The sequence below is a fragment of the Cyclopterus lumpus genome, chromosome 3 (assembly GCF_009769545.1).
Source record: "Cyclopterus lumpus isolate fCycLum1 chromosome 3, fCycLum1.pri, whole genome shotgun sequence".
Taxonomy (NCBI): domain Eukaryota; kingdom Metazoa; phylum Chordata; class Actinopteri; order Perciformes; family Cyclopteridae; genus Cyclopterus; species Cyclopterus lumpus.
Genome location: NC_046968.1, coordinates 10,764,178 through 10,783,348, shown reverse-complemented (window position 1 = coordinate 10,783,348; position 19,171 = coordinate 10,764,178). Strand labels below are relative to the sequence as shown.

Sequence of the window (19,171 nt, the reverse complement as noted above, 5' to 3'; positions counted from 1 at the left end):
GTGCGTTCTGGTTTGTATGTTTCCTCCTACTTAAAATATCAAAGTACTTCTTCCACCACTGCCAATATATGTGTAATAATATATATATATATATATATATATATATATATATATATATATATATATATATATATATATATATATATATATATATATACATATATACACATATATATATTTCTGAATGGGGCCATTCTGCCCAAGAAGTTATTTTACTTTTATGCGTCAAGTGCATTTAGCTTAGTTTTGAGCAGTATTGCTGTGTTTACTGAAGTATAAGAATATATATATATATATAATGTCAAAAGGCCTGCAGAGACATGTGGCTCGCACTGCCCCTTTAAACGTCTCTCCTCCCAGCCCTTCTCACCCTGTCTGTCGCTCTCTTCCCCATTTCGCCGCTTTGTTTTCATTGTCGCCCTTTTGACCATGGCTGCTCATTCTACCGAAGAACCGTTCCCCTTCCACGGGCTGCTCCCCAAAAAAGAAACCGGCGCTGCGTCTTATCTTATCAGGTTCCCAGAGTACGATGGCCGGGGGGTGCTCATCGCCATTCTCGATACCGGCGTGGACCCCGGGGCCCCTGGCATGCAGGTAAATCTGACCGGCTGTCGGCTACTAGCTAGCTGGTGCAAGCTAGCGATGCTAAAGGCCCGACTCATTCACTTTAGTGGTGATTAATACACAGTCACGGCTGACTGAGCTCCATTCATTTAGCTACACACACACACACACGCACACACACCATACATGGCATTTAGCTTCATAGCTGTTTGTGACAACCAAATAAACGCAAAGTAATTGACAGCAAGTACTTCCCCCCCTGCTTCAGTCTGAGACATAATGCACGAGAGCTAACGTGAACGGTAACGGTTAGCACGCTAGCCCCGGCAGCTAACAGCTGAATGTGTCGGCTTCTGTTGGCCGTCAATCTCCTTGCTGGTTTTAGTTGGTCCTGCCAGTTGGTCCCCGTGGGGGGAAGTGGGGCGAGGCCGTTAATAGCAGCAATAATGACGTACGATCAGTTCGTGAGCCGTGACGTTAACGCTAGTTTACGTTAGTGCCGAATCACACCGATATATATATATATATAAGCTTGTGGAATCATACCCAAGAAGACTTGAGGCTGTAATTGCTGCCAAAGGTGCTTCAACAAAGTATTGAGCAAAGGCTGTGAATACTTATGTACATGTTGTGTTTTCGTTCTTTATTTTTAATAGATTTGCAAAAAACAGTTTTCACTTTGTCATTATGGGTTGTTGTGTGTAGAATGTTGAGGAAAATAATGAATTTAATCCATTTTGGAATAAGGCTGTAACATAACAAAATGTGGAAAAAGTGAAGCGCTGTATATATATATATATATATATATATATATATATATATATATATATATATATATATATATATATATATATATTCCGGGATCAGGGTAAGTTAGTGCTATGCATCCCTCTCAGGTTGAACTTCGTAATTGATGACTGATTGCTTTCTTCATTGCTGCTAGGTCACAACTGAGGGGAAGCCAAAGATTGTCGACATCATCGACACGACAGGCAGCGGTGACGTGAACATGACCACGGTGGCAGAGCCGAAAGATGGGACCATCGCTGGCCTCTCTGGTAGAACACTTAAGGTCAGTAGACACCCCGAAACCAATAATAAAAACAAAAGAAAATGAGTAACAGCTGTCACGTAGTAAATGTTCTATCGCAGGTATTGTCTTAAATCTTAAATAACTTTTCATTGAATCTGTGTGGCCCATTTTTATATCTAATTATACCTGACTGTATTATTAGACTTACATTGTATGTTCCCTTCTTCATATTGTCTTCCAGATCCCTCCTGCCTGGGTCAATCCTTCAGGGAAGTATCGCATTGGAGTTAAAAATGGCTATGAGTTCTTCCCTAAGGCTCTCAAAGAAAGAATACAGGTAGGAAGATAGGATATAATTGCTGTAGTCTGTCCTGGGCTTGAGTTGTACAACATTGTGGTTTTGCCCAGATATCCTCTCTCAGTCTTACTACTTTTATATTGGATTATTCCAGAGTAGTAAAACAAAAATGTATGTTGTCCTGTAGATACAATGAATGAAAAGCATTTAGCTTGCCATCCTCTGGATTTTTTATCTTACTTTTCGTTGTGCTTTCGTCACCTAGAAAGAGCGAAAGGAGAAGACGTGGGACCCACCACACCGCGCATCACTAGCTGAGGTCTCTCGTAAGACGGAAGAGTTTGACCTCTCTCACCCATCACCGTCACAGGTCAGATCTACAAAACATAGTTCTTTATGAACCCGTCAGTGTTTGCATGCAGTTGTTAGTCAAGGTAGTGTGGTGTTTCCTAATATTTCTCTACTGTAATTCTCACATGTATCCTTCCCTCCTGCTTTCTCTCTCAAGATGGAGAAATTGCAGAAGGAAGAGCTGCAGAGTCAGTCAGAGTTGCTGGTGTCATTAGAAAAGAAGTACAATGATCCTGGTCCTGTATATGACTGTGTGCTTTGGCACGATGGCGTCACATGGAGGCAAGCCATAATAACTTTTTTTACCTCTTCATTCATGTTTTTTTTTTTTTTTTTTTTTAACCTTCTACTTCTGTTTTCTAATGGTGTATTTATCCTTCTTATTTTTTCTCCTCAGGGCTGTAGTCGACACTTTCGAGAATGGAGAGCTGTCCCAGAGCACTGTGCTTTGCTCCTACAGAGAGACGCAAGAGTATGCCACATTGGGAAATGCTGAGATGCTTAACTACTCTGTTAATATTTACGATGAGGGAAACACACTCTGTATCGTCACCAGTGGAGGTGAGGTATCCCAAACGCATATAATCTACAAGATAGATGGATGGATAGATAGATACTTTATTCATCCCCAGGGGGACATTTGTTTGTAGCAGCAGCAATCATGTTTACATTATATACAATCAAATTGCAGAGCAGGACATATTACATTTAAGAATTTAATTAATAAAGGAAATAAAATAAATACAGTGTATCTAAAGTGAAAGCGGTGCAAGGTTTATTGATGTTGTTCAATTTGAGTTGGATCTGGCCAGAGGTGATTTATTATAAAGTCTATAACCTCTAAAAGGAAGCTTTTATATGATTCAGTCCGTTAACACAAAAAGCTGTTTAGCGTAACAGGAGGTTGTTTCATGTTCACCTGCAAAGGCTGCATCTTATGTAAAAGTGCACAGTGTGTTCTCCAGTTTAACTTGTTTGTGTGCTTTTAAAGGGGCTCATGGGACACATGTGGCAAGCATTGCAGCCGGTTACTTCCCAGAGGAACCTGAGCGAAACGGTGTGGCTCCTGGTGCCCAAATCCTGGCTCTGAAGATTGGAGACACCCGCCTCAGCACCATGGAAACAGGCACAGGACTCATCCGCGCGGTATACTGCTGAGACAAATGTAGATGAGCAGTTTGGTTACCCTTTTCCCCCACCCTTTAATTTGAATTTTTCTTTCTTTCTCCTGTCACTCAAAGATGATTGAAGTCATCAACTACAAGTGTGACCTGGTGAACTATAGCTACGGGGAGGCCACCCACTGGCCCAACACAGGGTAAGTTGGTTGGTTGGTTGTCTGTTGGTTGTCTGTTGCACACTGCCATAAACTGGCTCAGGGGATGTACCACGGTTATACTAAAAACCAACACAATTTATTAAGCTGCAGTGAACACAAATCAAAGTGTGCAGATCCGTAATGAAGGCCATGCATGGATGTTTGTCATGCGTGCGGCAAAGGTGTTCAAGGTACCAAAAGAATGATGCCGAGTGGTTGTCTGCTGTAGCAAGGCAGACACAGAGTGAGTGTATAGCTCAATGGCCCAGATGAGCCTAATCCACCGTTGACCCTCCCGCGTCGGCCAGTTGATTGCTGTGGGGGAGGGGCGTCACAACACTGTCTGATTTTATGTCAATTTGTCTTTCAGGAGGATTTGTGACGTGATCACAGAGGCTGTGCAGAAGCACAATGTAATATTCGTTTCAAGTGCAGGAAACAATGGTCCGTGCCTCTCCACTGTCGGCTGCCCGGGGGGAACCACCAGCACTGTCATAGGTACATATGAATTATTTACAATGTAAAACACCAACATTGTGTGGAGAACACATGTATGTAGCCATGGTCACACTGGGTCATTAACAGACATGTGCTACAGTTAATAGTTTAGCCTATTGGTTAATGATCGATTACTTGCTTCAGTCAAGATGGCTGTGTAGTTTTTATTTTTCACAGCAGGAGAGCTATATAAACGCATCAGCTTTTGGATTCTTTGGTTGTCATTGTGATGTTAAAAATAATTATCCAGATGTGTTTTATCATGAAAATTGCACTGGTGGTAAAAGAAACAAACATTGTGTCGGCGTATGTGTAATTTTTCATGTTGCCTTAATCCTGCTCCCTTCTCTAGGAGTTGGCGCATATGTGACTCCAGACATGATGGTGGCAGAGTATTCCCTGAGGGAGAAGCTGCCTCCCAATCAATACACCTGGTCGTCCAGGGGCCCCAGCACAGACGGGGCCCTGGGTGTCAGCATCAGTGCGCCTGGTGGGGCCATTGCCTCTGTACCCAACTGGACTCTTCGTGGTACCCAGCTGATGAACGGCACATCTATGTCCTCTCCTAATGCCTGTGGCGGCATCGCGCTAATCCTCTCAGGTGAGTCCAGGGTCACAGACTTATACTAGAGAAGGGAATATACTGCATGTGTGGAAGTGCAGATCTGAAGCTTGGCTCTGATTTCTGTGTGATTCTTTTAAAGGACTGAAGCAGAACGGGATCCGTGCCTCTGTTCCTGCGGTGAGGAGGGCGCTGGAGCACACGGCTCTGAAGGTTGATGACATCGAAGTGTTTGCACAGGGTCATGGAATAATCCAGGTAACTCTTATTCTGAGCATGTTCTATCATTTTTATTTAGCCATGTTCCTGTGTGCCCTCCAGTAACCTAATCCCTTTCTTCCTCTCAGGTGGACAAGGCATTAGACTACCTCACTCAACACGCCACTTTGCCCACAAGCAACCTTGGCTTCTCAGTAAGTGTGGGATCACAGAGAGGCATCTACCTCAGGGACCCAGCCCATATTCTTACCCCCTCAGATCACGGAGTAGGAATTGAACCCATCTTTCCGGAGAACACAGGTACTGTTCATACTTACAACCACAATAATTTAGAGCTTTTCAAATTAAGTGTTTTTTAAAATCTTTTACACCATCTCTCTTCTTTTGACATCCACCGCAGGAAACTCCGAGCGAATCTCCTTGCAGCTACACTTGGCGCTCACATGTGCCGCCCCGTGGGTCCAGTGCCCCTCCCATCTAGAGCTGATGAACCAGTGTCGTCACGTGAACGTCCGCATCGATCCTGTGGGACTGAGAGAGGGAGTGCACTACACAGAGGTAGCGACCGGAAAGACAGCAGGACGAAACGATTAGTTTCCAAGTGTATTGATGTAATCTGGTCACTTTTAACATGTGCTTATTTTTCTTCAGGTCTGTGGGTATGATACATCAGCACCTAGCTGTGGCCCCTTATTCAGGGTCCCAATCACAGTCATCATCCCCGCCAAGTAGGTTCTTGCATCATATTGGATTTTTTTTTCCTTCTCTTCGTCACTCTTCCACGAGGTTTGAATGTGACAGCGCCCTCTTTCATCTGACAGAGTGACAGATAGTCGTAATCAGGAGGTGTGTTACCCAGACGTCCACTTCAGACCAGGCCAGATCAAACGCCACTTCATCACTGTTCCTCAGGGTGCCTCCTGGGCAGGTCAGTACATTGTGTGCTTGAAGAAGTACATAACATTTTGATTTGTATTTGATCTAACATTCAGCTGTAGTATAGTGTGTTGGTTTAGATTTTAAATTGGATTAATTTGTTAGGGGATTTTCTTGACCGCATTCGCACCTTGTTGTGAAAATGTGTGTGCTGCGCCTGTTGGTGTCGGGAGTTATTTTTCCTCCCACGAGTGTCACTGTCAAATTGATTTATTGTTGATAACAAATGCAATATAGTATGAGGGAAATTTAAATCCATCACCACAAGTCAGTAGTAAGAGAGATGTGACTTGAATTTACTTTCATGTTTTGTTTTTTTCAAAATAGAGATCAATGTGCAAAATCTAAATATTTTCCACCTCTTGTCATCTGCATTGTCTCTTTGCTCTGCTGGTTCTCACCTCCTGTCCCCGTGTCTCTCCTGCAGAGATCACACTGACCTCTCATTCGGGTGACGTGTCATCAAAGTTTGTTCTCCATGCGGTGCACCTGGTCAAACAGAGAGCATACAGAGCGAATGAATTCTACAAGTTTTCCTCACTGTTGGAAAGAGGCTCACTAACTGAGGTTTTCCCCGTGCTGGTACGTATATATGTTTCATTTATAATATCCGATTAATTGACTGGAATTTTGCACATGAATAATTCTGTATATGTACCAGTTAGCTTTAAAAAAAGAAAAGTACCTGGAATGAAAGTCACTTCATTTCGTAGATACATGTGAAAATATCATACGGGTGGGCTAATCTCTGCTTGTTTCTTGTCTCCTCCAGTCAGGAAAGATAGTTGAGTTTTGCATTGCACGCTGGTGGGCGAGCCTGGGTGACGTCACAGTGGACTACAGCATCTCGTTCCATGGACTCAACACTTCCCCTTCACCGCTGCACATAGTGAGAAGAGAACAGTCTTACAGATTAGCAACACGGACAAGTAAACATCAGCCAACACGGTATCAGTTCTCTGTCCGTAACTGTCATTTGTCTCTGCGCAGCATGCCTCAGAGGGAGTGACAAGTTTTGATGTGTCGTCGCCACTGAGGTACGAGGAGGTGTCCCCCACGATCACCCTCAAGTCTTGGGTTCAGCCTCTCAGGTAACTGCACACGCACACGCACACACACACGCACACCAACACACCAGTGCAGTTCATTGTTTCATCCTTGTTGTTGTTGTTGTTCTAGGCCCTTAAATTCCAAGATAAAAGCCCTGGGATTGAGGGACGTTCTGCCTAACAACAGACAACTCTACGAGATTGTCCTCTCCTACAGCTTTCACCAGGTACTACCAACATCATCAGCGCTTGAGAGGGAAATGATGAGTTCTTTTTTTTGCTTTGTTTTCCATGCATGTACGTTCTTTTTCTTTTGCTCTGTCCTCAGCCTAAGAGTGGAGAGGTCACCCCCAGCTGTCCCATGCTGTGTGAGCTGCTGTACGAGTCTGAGTTTGACAGTCAGCTCTGGATGCTGTTTGATCAGAACAAGCGGCTGTTGGGGTCAGGGGACGCTTACCCACACCAGGTACATTGAGCCACATTAAGAGCTCGCCCCTGAGATAACATCTTTTTTTCTTCACCAGATGTTTACTCGTATCTTTAGTTTTTGTGCTTTTTACCCATTTAACACAACTCTCTTCTGTCTGCTTTTCTTCTTCAGTATTCTCTGAAGCTAGAAAAGGGGGACTACAGTGTGCGTCTACAGGTCCGCCACGAGCAGTCCAGCGAGCTGGAGCGCCTTAAGGACCTACCATTTGTGGTTTCTCATCGTCTGTCCACCACGCTCAGTCTAGATGTCTACGAGTCGCACCGTGCTGCCCTCATGGCAAAGAAGAAGGCAAACTCTCTCAACTTGTGCCCAGGTGCCACGCAACCCTTCTACGTCACAGCCCTGCCTGACGACAAGTGAGTCGATTTCCCGAGGGACCTTTCGTTTGTATTGTATGATCTTATAGAGGGACATTCGATAATCTGTCAGCTAAACGTGATTGGTATGATTGCTGCCAGATCACAGAACAGCAGAGACATTAAAAAAATGCAAAGAGTATTTTTTTTTATCAGGACATATTTAGGCCTCCATGACACAATAGCGCTGATGAAGAAACGGCGGTGACAATTGTCGATTCTTTCAGATTCACAATAACAGGGGACACATTATATCTGAGGCAGTGCTAATGTTGGAGAATCAAGCTTGTGCTCAGAGTTCTACTTGAGTTATTTCCAAGCTGGGAATGTGAACTCTGTTTCTCAATATCTTCTGTATAAGTACCCTTCATCAAAAGCATTAAACCTCAAAATACTTAAGTGTTGGATTTTAAAATATTATTGCGATCAAATTTAGTCTAATTTTCGCATCTTTTTTCTCTCTCTCTATTGCGGTCTTTCTCTCTTTCTTTTTTTTTTTTCAGGATCCCAAAGGGGACGAGTCCGGGATGCTATCTTTTGGGCTCTCTGGTTGTCCCCAAGAGCGAGTATGGCAAGAAAGCAGTGAGTGGCCTTATTTGTTGTTCCTTTTAACCTCCAGAGCAATAGTCAGTCCTGCTCCTCGGGATCTAAAGTTGTGCTAGTTTTCATTCTCCTCCTCAAATCAGGGAATTGTTCACATTGACCTGATTAAGTACTCATTTATTATGTGATGGACTTGTTATCCTGAGGATCAGGAGTGAAGACCGGTGCTCCAATGCTTGTTGCTTCTCCTTTTTCAAGCGTTTATCATCACTTGCTCACATGATCAAAATGAGTCGTCAATCTGTTAGCCAGCCGGTGGCTTCTAGACCTTGTTTTAACTATTTGAAAATAGGAAGAATATTACAATGATAAAGAAAATTACTTTGCACTAAGGTGGGGTATTTATTAAGTACAGACATGATGTCTCGGTTTTATTCTGAATCTGTCTAGCCTTATAGATAACTGCCAGTTATAGATACCTTAGGCAACTGATTAATTTTGGTAGATTTTCCAAAAAAGCCTTCAGGTTTGATACCCAGTCCAATTGTTCACATGTTTACTTCGGAGGGGAAATCACACAAAAGAAAATGACTTCATTATTGGCACAGCTAGTATGTGCTGATTACTTTTCTAAAAGGACTTGACTGAAATATTTATTTAAAGGTAATTACAAAAATGTAATACACGCTGAGCTCATTCTTACTATCTCTATGGGCTGCAGGTGCTCCTCTTCACACCGCTAGAGGGTGGTTTCTTCGCACACGTCTGAATACTTTTTGTTTTAACGGCCCGACTCAGCAGCTCCAATGCAAACATCTTGTCAAAATGCAGCACCCATTTACAAAGGAATGTGTTGTTTTTTTCCTCAATGTTTTTCATATTGTTATTTCACATTGCATTCCTGAAGATGTTTAAATGTTTGAATCTCTCACACACACACACACACACACACACTTGACTGTCTTCAAGTCAAAGATTCACTGTGAATTCACATCATATTTTACTGTGGTTTTCAGTTCTCAGCGAAGATGCAGATGTAGTACAAACAAGTCGATCAGATTCGTTAGATAGAAATGTGAGCTCGGACTACGCGACTGTTTGCCACCGTAGCATTTATTAAAGTGTGACAGGTCGGTGGATTAAACTCTGACTCTGAGTGAGGGTGAAAGATTAAAACAAAACATGAAGAAAGAGCGAATCCTTTTTGGTGTGTTTGTGTTGTCTCTCCCTTACTGTGTGTTGTTCTGACCACCAGGGGCAGGCCTCTGCAAAACGACAAGGGAAGTTTAAAAAGGTACTGGATGAGCTAGAAACACTGTACAACAGAGCGTCCACTGCTCTGCTTCCATCAGGAAATGGGTTATTCCTTACCTTCAGATGGGATTTGTTATATCTTCATTAATTATGTCGAAGTATGTCATCATTGCTGTATTGAAGTATGCATCTGGCTAGTCGTAATGGGTATTTAATTTTGATTTAGAGTGTTTTCTGGTGGTCAGTTAATATTACTAACATCTATATCAACATCAATTGATAATAAGCTTGAATAACTGGGTATCGAAAGGCATTTTTCTTAACTGATTTTAAAGGGAGATACACAAAAGAAGTTGGGAGTCATAGGACATAATTAGGAAGTGAGAATTTGGGATGCTGATTCAAAGTAGCAGAAGAGGTCATGGATTGTATTGAATGTATTGGTTATTATTTTTTGACTAAACATTTTTTCTTTTTGTTTTTTTTGTATTCATACAGGATATCGTGCCAGTCGTCTACCACTTAATTCCCGCTCCCAACAAATCAAAGAACGGAGGGAAGGAGAAGGACAAGGAGGGGGACAAAGAGAAAGACGTGAAGGAGGAGTTTGCTGAAGCGATGAGAGACTTAAAGATTCAGTGGATGACAAAGTGTGCACACTAGCTCTTTGGTTTTGCTCAGCCACACATTGCTTGCTTTTCTTTTTTATTCTTTAATTATCATTTAACCATTCGTCATGTTCTCTCTTTGCTCTTCAGGTTGGACTCTAGCGCCATCTATGATGAACTGAGGGAGAACTACCTGGATTACCTCCCGCTGCATGTGCAAAGACTGCACCAGCTGGACTCTGAAAAGGTAACGGTACATACCAGGAGCAGACGAGGGCCTATGGAGGAAGCTCTGGCGAGAGCATTTCGTCATTCAGCTCCAATTCTCTCTGCTCACAGTCCTTTCGGCGCCTTCCGTTTGTTTTTCAGGAGCGTGTGAAGCGTCTCGGAGAGGTTTCATCAGCAGCCGACATCGTCATATCCCACATCGACCAGACGGCCCTGGCTGTTTACCTCACCATGAAGACGGACACTCGGCCCGATGCCGCCTCTATCAAGACGTATGTCACACACCAGTCTTAATGGGGGAAATATTAACATTGTTAGGATTCTTCTTTTCTTGATGGCGAAGAGGCCACTCAACAAGTAAATTACATTACAAGTCTTTAACTGCATTGAAGATTACAGACTTTGGATATTTTACATCATTAAGTGTGGAACATAAACCCATAGATACATTATATATTGTTCAGACGAGGTAGTACGTCACTAAGATCCCGACACATCTCACCTCATGATCAAGCTAGTTTGTATTTGACAATAAGCAACAATGTGTGGCTTTTAAAAGAAGAAATGGCAGAGGAAAAGTTTAAATAAATAAGCGAGAAACAGGTACCGTAACTCTATTAAATGCACTTTAAGGGTTCTGTTGGTACAGCCTCTCTTGGTAGTCTGGTGTGACCAATAGCTTATGTTGGCTAATGTTAGACAAACTTATGGTAAACATTCCTGTATAACTGACATTTGGGAGTTTTACAACATTTTAGCATTTACCACATCCAGTAATTTGATAAAGTTACCTACCAGCGGTCTCGCTTAACTTTTTATTTCGTAAAGGTGTATTGATTATTTTAAGTTGTCAGCTGAAGTGGTCTTTGTTTTAGGTGGCTCACCTCCGAACACCCCCACCCCACCCACATCAGAGTTGCTGAAGCTCAAGGCCTTAATGCTGTTTTAACATCTGTGTTTCAGCGACATGGAGAAGCAGAAGTCGTCTCTGCTGGACGCTCTGTGTAGGAAGGGCTGCGCCCTGGCCGACCAGCTCCTGATGCCCGACGAGCTCCTGATGTCGGACCAGCTCCTGATGCCGGACCAGCTCCTGATACCCGATCAGCCCCCGGGGCCACAGGATGGCGCCGCTGCTGTCTCCACGGGACCACCAACAGCAGAGGAGGAGGAGGAGGAGGAAGTTGGGGAACAGGTGGCCATCAGTTCTGACGACAGCGTGGTTAAAGCTCTGACAGATACGTTTTGGGAAGTGCAGAAGTGGGCGGAGCTAACTGACTCCAAGGTGAGCATCGCTCAGTACTTTCTGACTTCCCTTCACTGGTTCCTAGTGAAAATGGGAATGTGTTGGCTGTACTGCATGTTGCCATCAAGCAAGCTACTCTGTATACATTTATTAAACGTTGAGCTCATATCTTTTGTTCTTTTCCACTGCTCAGGTGTTGATGTTTTCATACAAACACGCTCTTGTGAACAAGATGTACGGCCGAGCCTTAAAATATGCCTCAAAGATGGTGGAGGAGAAGCCCAGCAAAGACAACATGAAGAACTGCATCCAGGTATGAGAGTGGCGACGACGATCTGTTCAGCATGCGTACCAGATATATTCAGCTGCATACTCTCCAAAGATGAATGTCCGCTTGGTTCCCTTTGAATCACTTCCTGTTTATTTTGTTTTCCAGCTCATGCGACACCTCCGATGGACACACTGTGCCACCTTCAGTGAGAACTGGCTTCCTGTCATGTACCCCGCAGAATACACGCCGTTCTAGGCACAGACGCACATGCACGCATGAGCAAGCATGGCCATACATGGTTAAATGGATATCATGTCCCTCAGGGTCACATGATCTATGCATCTGGGTTTTCAAATTTAGATGTAGGTGGACACCAAAATGAAGGATAACGCAGTGTAACTGTTTGGAGGTACTGAACACCACATTCGGCGAGAAGGGATCCTGTTCGCCCTGTTTTTAAATGTCTTGTTGCACATCACAGCTCTGCAGACCGTGTGGCACGACGGTTCATTTGAATGCCTCCAACAGATGAAAAAACCCCAAATAATTGTGTTTACATTTTTAAAAAGCTTCACACTTTTGACAGCCTGTAGCTCAGTACTTTGGTCGTTGGGTGTTGTCCTTTATTTTGCTCTCACCTACACATTTGGAAGCTTTCACAACCCCACTCATCCTCAGCTGACTCCACTTCACAATAACCCCATTCTCTTGTGTAAATACTGTATAAGGGCCAGTGTGGACTCCAGGGATGTATCCCTAGTCATAAAAAAGAAAAGAAAACTGTGACCCCATCGACTCACACAATCAAATCAACAGCAGAAAAACTCACAACTGACTGTTATGATACTTCAGTGACCGGCCTGGAGGACTTGCTGCTGCATGATGTTCGGACATAGGGGGGCACGCAGAGTCTGCCTGGTCCCTGACTTAAAAGGGAGACGGAACTTGATATCTTTTTTTTTTTTCTCCTTCGTTTTCTTTCTCCGATTGTTCCAGCCGGGTTGATAAAGTTAATATTTAGTCTGGTCTGTCTTTTATAAACTCTGATTCATGTACCCGGAACACAAACAGTATTGAGGTGCCTTCCTACATGTACCGTACCCTTTCTTTCTTTTCTTTTTCCCCTGATGGGATGAAAAACAGTGCGAGCCTCCAGAATCTCGAGCGCCAGTCGCAACTCAGCCTCTTGCAGTCATTTCACTCATCAGCCTTGTGTCAAATGTGGTTTCACAGCTCATAGCTGCAGCATGAGGTGCAAGCTGTCGGGTAACAGGAAGCCACAAATGCACCGTCTGGGCTTTGGCGTACCTCCATAGGCGTCGGCCACCTCCTCCTGCAGTAACCTGAGCAGCGCGTTTGACGAACCATCTTAACAGACCTCACTAGCGTAAGAGATGCAGCGGAAGGATGTTCAGATTTCATTGTGAAATGTTCACTGAGTATTAGATAGTTTTCTCTTGCAGCATTCAAAATGTTGCATTTGTACACAGTGTCATAAAGTAATGTACATACACAGGTAACCTAAACATATTAAGATGCAATAGAGATATAATACAATTATTATTCCAATTGATGTATTTTGCATATATGCATGTCTTCTAGGATGTAAGGAAAAACAATAGTTTTATTTGGAAGCAGATTTTTTTTGTTTGTTTTCAATTTGAGAGGTTTTTAATCCCAAATGCGATTGTGTGTGTGTGTGTGTGTGTGTGTGTGAGAGACTTAATGTGTTACTCGTGAGCATATTTTGTGTCCATGAACATTTTCTCCCTACAGAATTGAAATGATAGACGACTAGAGAGGTTAAAGCATGATTTAGTTATTTTTCTTCAGATACTTACCATCTTAACCTTATTCAATTTAAAGGACAATGCCAGTGGTTTTGTATGTTTTACTAAAAATCACAGCTGAACATTTTCCATAGGTTTTAGAATTTCTTTAATGGCTTTTTCTTATCGACATATTGGGAGACCTTTAAGTAGTTTGCAATAAAGGCCCTTAAAACTACATTTCTCAATCACCTTTTTAATATGAGTGATTGGGTTCGACATGAACACGCAAACGGTTTCATTATTCCTCATTTCTGCTGTCTCACTGGGTTGAGGTGGTGCAGGTTTATTTCTAAGCACCTATTTATTTAGCCTTTATTTCAATCAAAATGAGATGATGGGGTTGTATGTTTATGTTGCCATTGTTGATTATAATATGCCTAAACCACACCCACATACTTGATATGAAGCAGGTTGGCTGAAAGTATCTCTTAAGGATACATTTGGTGGTTGTTCAGTTGTGAATAGAAAATCCGACATTAATGCAGACTTGACGTTCACTTTGCTGAATTATACAACTTGGAAGAGCACTCTCCAGATTGAGCATTTAAATGCTATCACAAGACTGTTTAAAATGATTTTTAGTTGATCTAAACTTGCAAAAACAATGGCATGGTCCTTTTGTTAAAACACCTCACCTGATTCATGAAACAAATGAGGACTATGCTAAAGATGCAAACTACATATTAACCGTTTATCTTTTACAATTGGGATTCTCAACCTTTTCCGCTTGTTCGGTAAAACAAAACGTTTGAGCCGTAGTTTAACCAAAGAACGATAGGTTGGTTTAGAGAAGCACAAAGGCTGAACATTATCAAATGAATCTTCACAATATTGAATAGAAGAAGGAAATAGATTTGCCCTCAACCCCCGGGGTAAGGTCACCTTGCATTTCTGTTTTTAGCTCTGACTTCCTTCTCCAGGTGTGCACGGCTGCACTGGAGCCAGTTTGGTTCGTCGAGAGTTTGTGCTCATCGTCTTTCATTTCTGCATCTTCTGTTTACGCCTGTGTCTTCGTCCTTTTCTTTTCCTCCTCTTTTCCTGCGTCGGCTTTGGTTCAGGCACATGTCTACAGTAAGCGTTGCCAATAACAGTCTCTCCAAAAATGGCCTTAACTTCCACCACAGGACTGTACCGTCCATTTCTGTCACCAAACAGACGTCTCTATATCGGTTGCTTCTTCTGGATGTTGAGTGTTTATATTTGTAGTCATAAAATCTAGTCAATGCCAATATTTTACAGAAAGTTATACGATAAGGTTGTATGCTCTTAGTATTATTTTATACCCATTCTTCCTCGATGATGTGGGAAAGACCCGAACTGTCACACTGTGTTGTGGTCACATGGAATACGTCACAAACAAGGAAAACGACACTGAATAAAAGTGATTTGGAAGAATCTTTTTTTTTCTTCTGGTCTTTTCATTGCTTCAATACTCTTTATTTTACTCTGCATTTGTAATAGCTGGGCAAGAGTGTGTCCATAAATGAAGTAAAAGAAGTTAAACAAACATTTTCTTTTTACTGTATTAAACAATATAAATGTTAAAGAAAATACAATTCACATGCCAACAAAAACAGGACATTTCAGTAACTGTTGAAGCAGAGAAAGATATATGATTATTGTATCTATTAAGCTGATTAATTGTTTTCTCTTAGAAAAGCATTAAATCTGTACTTTTGAGAAGCTATTAAACGTTTGGCATTCGTTCTTGAAAATGACTGAAAAGATGTCTCGTCAATCAATTTACAATTTGTTTCACCTCCACAATGAGTCATAATTGATTTGATTCTAATGAACCTTATGGAACACATTTGATCTTTTCTGGCTAAATATGGTGCTTCATGTGTAGTAAATATGGTCTTAGACCTCGACGACACAGTAATAAGTGTCTAGAAAAATAATAATTTGATATTTTACTAAATTAAAATTAATATAAAACATTCTGGGAACCCCCCCCCCCCAAAAAGGAAACCTGTAATGCAGGTTGAATGTTCTTAAAGCTGAACTAGTGTAGTGTTAAACTAATTTAAATAACATTACTACCTGGAGAGGCGCTTTCAGTAGAGGGAAGAGCTCAGCCAGGTGTGTCTGCAATGACCATTGCTGCATTGTGAGATTGAACTATTACAACCCACCATTGTCTAACTCCCTGTCTAGACACCAGAGGGCTGTAAGGCGACGTGTACAACACATTCATTCAAACTCAAAAACAATAAGTCACATAAGACACATTTCATCCAAAAACAAAATGAGGGTCAGATATTCACTTAGCTGTGTCACCACTAGCGCCCCCTACCACTCACAAAACTACACACAGGCACACACGCGACCGATCGCATGACCCTCCTAGTGGAGATCATTATAATTTATATCCTCGCCTTTGACTTTCCAAAGCGCAATGTTCATAAGACTCGAAACAAAGGCTCTAATCGGACTGGGCCTGTAAGGGTTGTTGAGTTATCCATCCATATTTTTCTGTCTCTCACTCTCTGCACGTTGCCATGAAGATCTTCATCTCCCCGTCTTCGGCCAGCAGACTTGTGTGAAAAGCCTTCTTAAAGCTCTCAGTGAAAGTCAGATCTGTCTCAAACCTCACCTTGTTGGCCCAGATCAAAGTGGTTCCTGGTTTGCAGAAATGCTTCATGGTGACCAGGAGCTCGTCCAGGAAGTAGTGATGGTAGACCACGTCAGCTGCCAGCACGTAGTCGTACCGGGAGACGGATGCAGGGAAGGTGCTCTCCAGGTCATGGCCCCAGGACAGAGCTGCCACCTGGGGAGTGCATCTGCAGCGCTCCCTGGTGTTCCTCATCACATTGGCCCGGAGGTTGCCCAACACCTCAGGTAGGTCTGTAGCTGTGACTGAGGCTCCTGAGGAGAACAGGACATCTGACATCAAAATAGCTACAATACCAAAAGAAAGCATACTGGCGACCTTTGTTAAGGAGTTTGTGGTGTGCAAAGACCACAACATATGATAGATATCATTGGTGTCTGTTGACACCTGTCACATCACATATGACTCTCCGGTTTGGGAATATTCCCTCAGGTTTAGCTTCAGAGAAGTGTAGCCGGACACTTTGAACTGTTTCAAGGCACGTGTAGAGCATTTAGAAGAGGAATGGACCCTTGGAAGAGCCGGGTCCCATTCCTCGTCTCACATTTATGTTTTTTGACTGACTTGCACTCTGTACTTGTGCATTGGCAAACAAAGTTGAACATAAAACGTCTTACCGAGGAGCGCTGCTACAACAGACATGAGGCCAGTTCCTGCTCCGATCTCCAGGACCGTCTTGTCCACAAGACTCAGCTGTTCACGTTGAGTGTCCAGGTAGTGACAGAGAGCCAGAGCCTGAGGGCAGTCAAGATGACTTTGAGTTACAGGAGGTACAAGAGCAGCAAAAATCAACCCGGTCTTTGTGGATGAATGTTGTCCAGGGGCCTGATAGATGATATCCCCATAATCCAGAACTGACACAAACACTGTGAGAGCCATTCCAGAAAAGAAAGTATTGACAAGTGTCATGGTAGACACAGGTGTTGTCTGTCATATTCTGGCAAATGAGGTTGGAAACAAATAAAAAGGTGCTACTCACCGCCGGCCATACCGTGCCTGCATAGGAGTCAAGAGCCCCTCCGATGACAATCTCCTGCCCGACGTAATAGTGCACCTCCTTATCGGCTCTGTAGTAGAAGCACGGAGCCCAGGCTGGTCTGTGTTGCTTCTGATCGGCTGACTCATCTGAATAAGACAGAAATCAGCTGCTCAGTTCTCTGAGGTCTCTCGCCGTGAGTTTGGAAACGTTTCACAGCCGTCCTTTTCTTGCATCCTTCATCTTACCTTTCTCCTCCTCTTTATCTTTTTCACCCCCATCTTCCGCTTCCTCTTCCTCCTCCTCTTCCTCCTCCTCCTCGTCCTCGTCCTCCTCCTCCTCCTCGTCCTCCTCCTCGACTTCCTCTCCACTTCTCATATCATGGGTTACCCCGAAAAGGTGTGTGGACAAAGTATCCATATAAAGCCCTGTATGGTGTTGGACTTGTGATTAGAGTTTGTTTCTTTTTTTTCTTAACTAAGCTATCTTGCTTATACAATAGTTAAATCATTATTATAAAGACAGGATTCATACAAGATATAAACAAGATTATACAATATTTTCTAGTCATATATTTTTGATATTTTTGCTTACTGATGCTACTGTGATGTCCACCCTTATCTGCATAATTCTGCTGTGTTTATATAATTATTTATTTTCTTTTAACTCTTAACTGCATTCCTTCAGTCTAGCCAGCTTCATAGGCAAAACAAGACCTCCAACGTGACCATAAACAGAAAACAAAGTACCTCCAACATAGCTTTTATAAATGCAATGAAAGCCTCACTTTCAAAACCTTTGACCTACCTGCTGCTGATATATTTCCCAGTGAAGGATCTCAGGAGCAGTCGGACTGCATCTGGGGACCTCTGACTTTGAGGTTATAGCATCCTGTTGGTTACACCCATCATCATCACAAGGGCACAAGGGTATTTTTAGAGCCAAGCCCAGGAGAAATGAACACAAGCAAGATCAGCGCACATGTAGACACACGCACATACACACACACAAACGCAGGCACGTGCACAAATGCACGCACGCACAAGACTGTGAAGGAGCCAAGATACAGGCTTGTATCTGTGCTTCCAGTGTCGCTTATGGACTTCTCTGCTGGTGCTTCATAGAATCCTCCACAGTGTGTAAGCTCATACTGAAAATCATTTGAAATTATATAATATGAAGTAATACTAAAGCTGTTTAAAAAACGTCTCTTGCAATAACTCTGCTGAATGATTTGCAGCTACTTTGTAGTCTACAAATAGTCACAGAGGAAAAGCAGACCAAAACCGTACTTGCGTTTTTTGCTTGAGGGCATATTGGCAGAAAGCCCTTAAATCACCCAAACATTTTTATTCCCGAAGCCCCATAAAGTAATTTTAAGTGCTGTTAAGTTGGCAACACTTTTATCAGTCTAGAGAATGTAATGTAAAGATGACACAGAAAGGCTGGAACGTGTCTATGCTGCCGTTGCCTACTCGTTTTTCTTGCAATGACCTCAATCGCTTCACCAGAGATGGGAAGTAACAGGATCAGGTTGGCATGCAACATTCCTCCAAGGAAAGAAGGGGGCTCCTGTAATATAAGACCTAATTAGACCTCCCTCGGTTACATTTGACATCTTTGGCCATGAAGTATCGCCTCCCAGTTTCAGGTATCGTCAAACTAAATACACTCACGTCCAAAAACTTGAAATCCATCCAGGACCTTGTGGTTTGACCTGTTGATCGAGTGTGCAGTGGTTAGGTCATTCCTTAACCGCGTGTTGTTGATGTGGAGCCTTACTCGGAACAAAAGATAAGAGCTGTTAAGCTTGAGTTGTTGGCAGCATCTCAGCTGTCAGTGAAAGGTTGCTCGTTATCAGGGGACTAGTGAAAGTGTGATGAAGTTAACCGATGCCTCTTCAAAGGCCTCAGACAGTTTTCAGCTGT

General features: G+C 42.8%; 2 protein-coding genes across 3 annotated transcripts; one reads left to right on the top strand and one right to left on the bottom strand.

Annotated features, from left to right (window-relative positions):
- The first annotated feature begins 369 nt into the window (after positions 1-369).
- On the top strand, positions 370-15,049 carry tpp2 (tripeptidyl peptidase 2). Of its 2 annotated transcripts, XM_034562211.1 has the most exons (29): positions 370-594; positions 1,508-1,636; positions 1,839-1,934; positions 2,161-2,265; positions 2,404-2,528; positions 2,644-2,807; positions 3,238-3,392; positions 3,488-3,564; positions 3,935-4,062; positions 4,415-4,663; positions 4,767-4,882; positions 4,972-5,143; positions 5,244-5,401; positions 5,495-5,571; positions 5,665-5,771; positions 6,207-6,361; positions 6,552-6,668; positions 6,770-6,870; positions 6,959-7,055; positions 7,157-7,294; positions 7,430-7,674; positions 8,178-8,256; positions 9,473-9,511; positions 9,970-10,121; positions 10,230-10,326; positions 10,449-10,579; positions 11,271-11,589; positions 11,744-11,863; positions 11,987-15,049. In XM_034562211.1, the coding sequence occupies exons 1-29, from the start codon at positions 430-432 to the stop codon at positions 12,074-12,076; spliced, it is 3,903 nt and encodes a 1,300-aa protein (XP_034418102.1). In that variant the 5' UTR covers positions 370-429; the 3' UTR covers positions 12,077-15,049. The 2 variants fall into 2 exon arrangements, with proteins under 2 accessions (XP_034418102.1, XP_034418110.1); XM_034562219.1 differs by lacking the exon at positions 9,473-9,511.
- Positions 15,050-15,062: 13 nt separating this feature from the next.
- Positions 15,063-17,591, bottom strand: LOC117751409 (protein-lysine methyltransferase METTL21C; the record flags this gene model as incomplete). The annotated part of the gene is made up of 4 exons (XM_034563268.1): positions 15,063-16,521; positions 16,885-17,002; positions 17,247-17,392; positions 17,492-17,591. Coding segments are annotated over 4 exons (750 nt in total), but the record flags the coding sequence as incomplete, so codon positions are not given.
- Between the last annotated feature and the right edge of the window lie 1,580 nt (positions 17,592-19,171).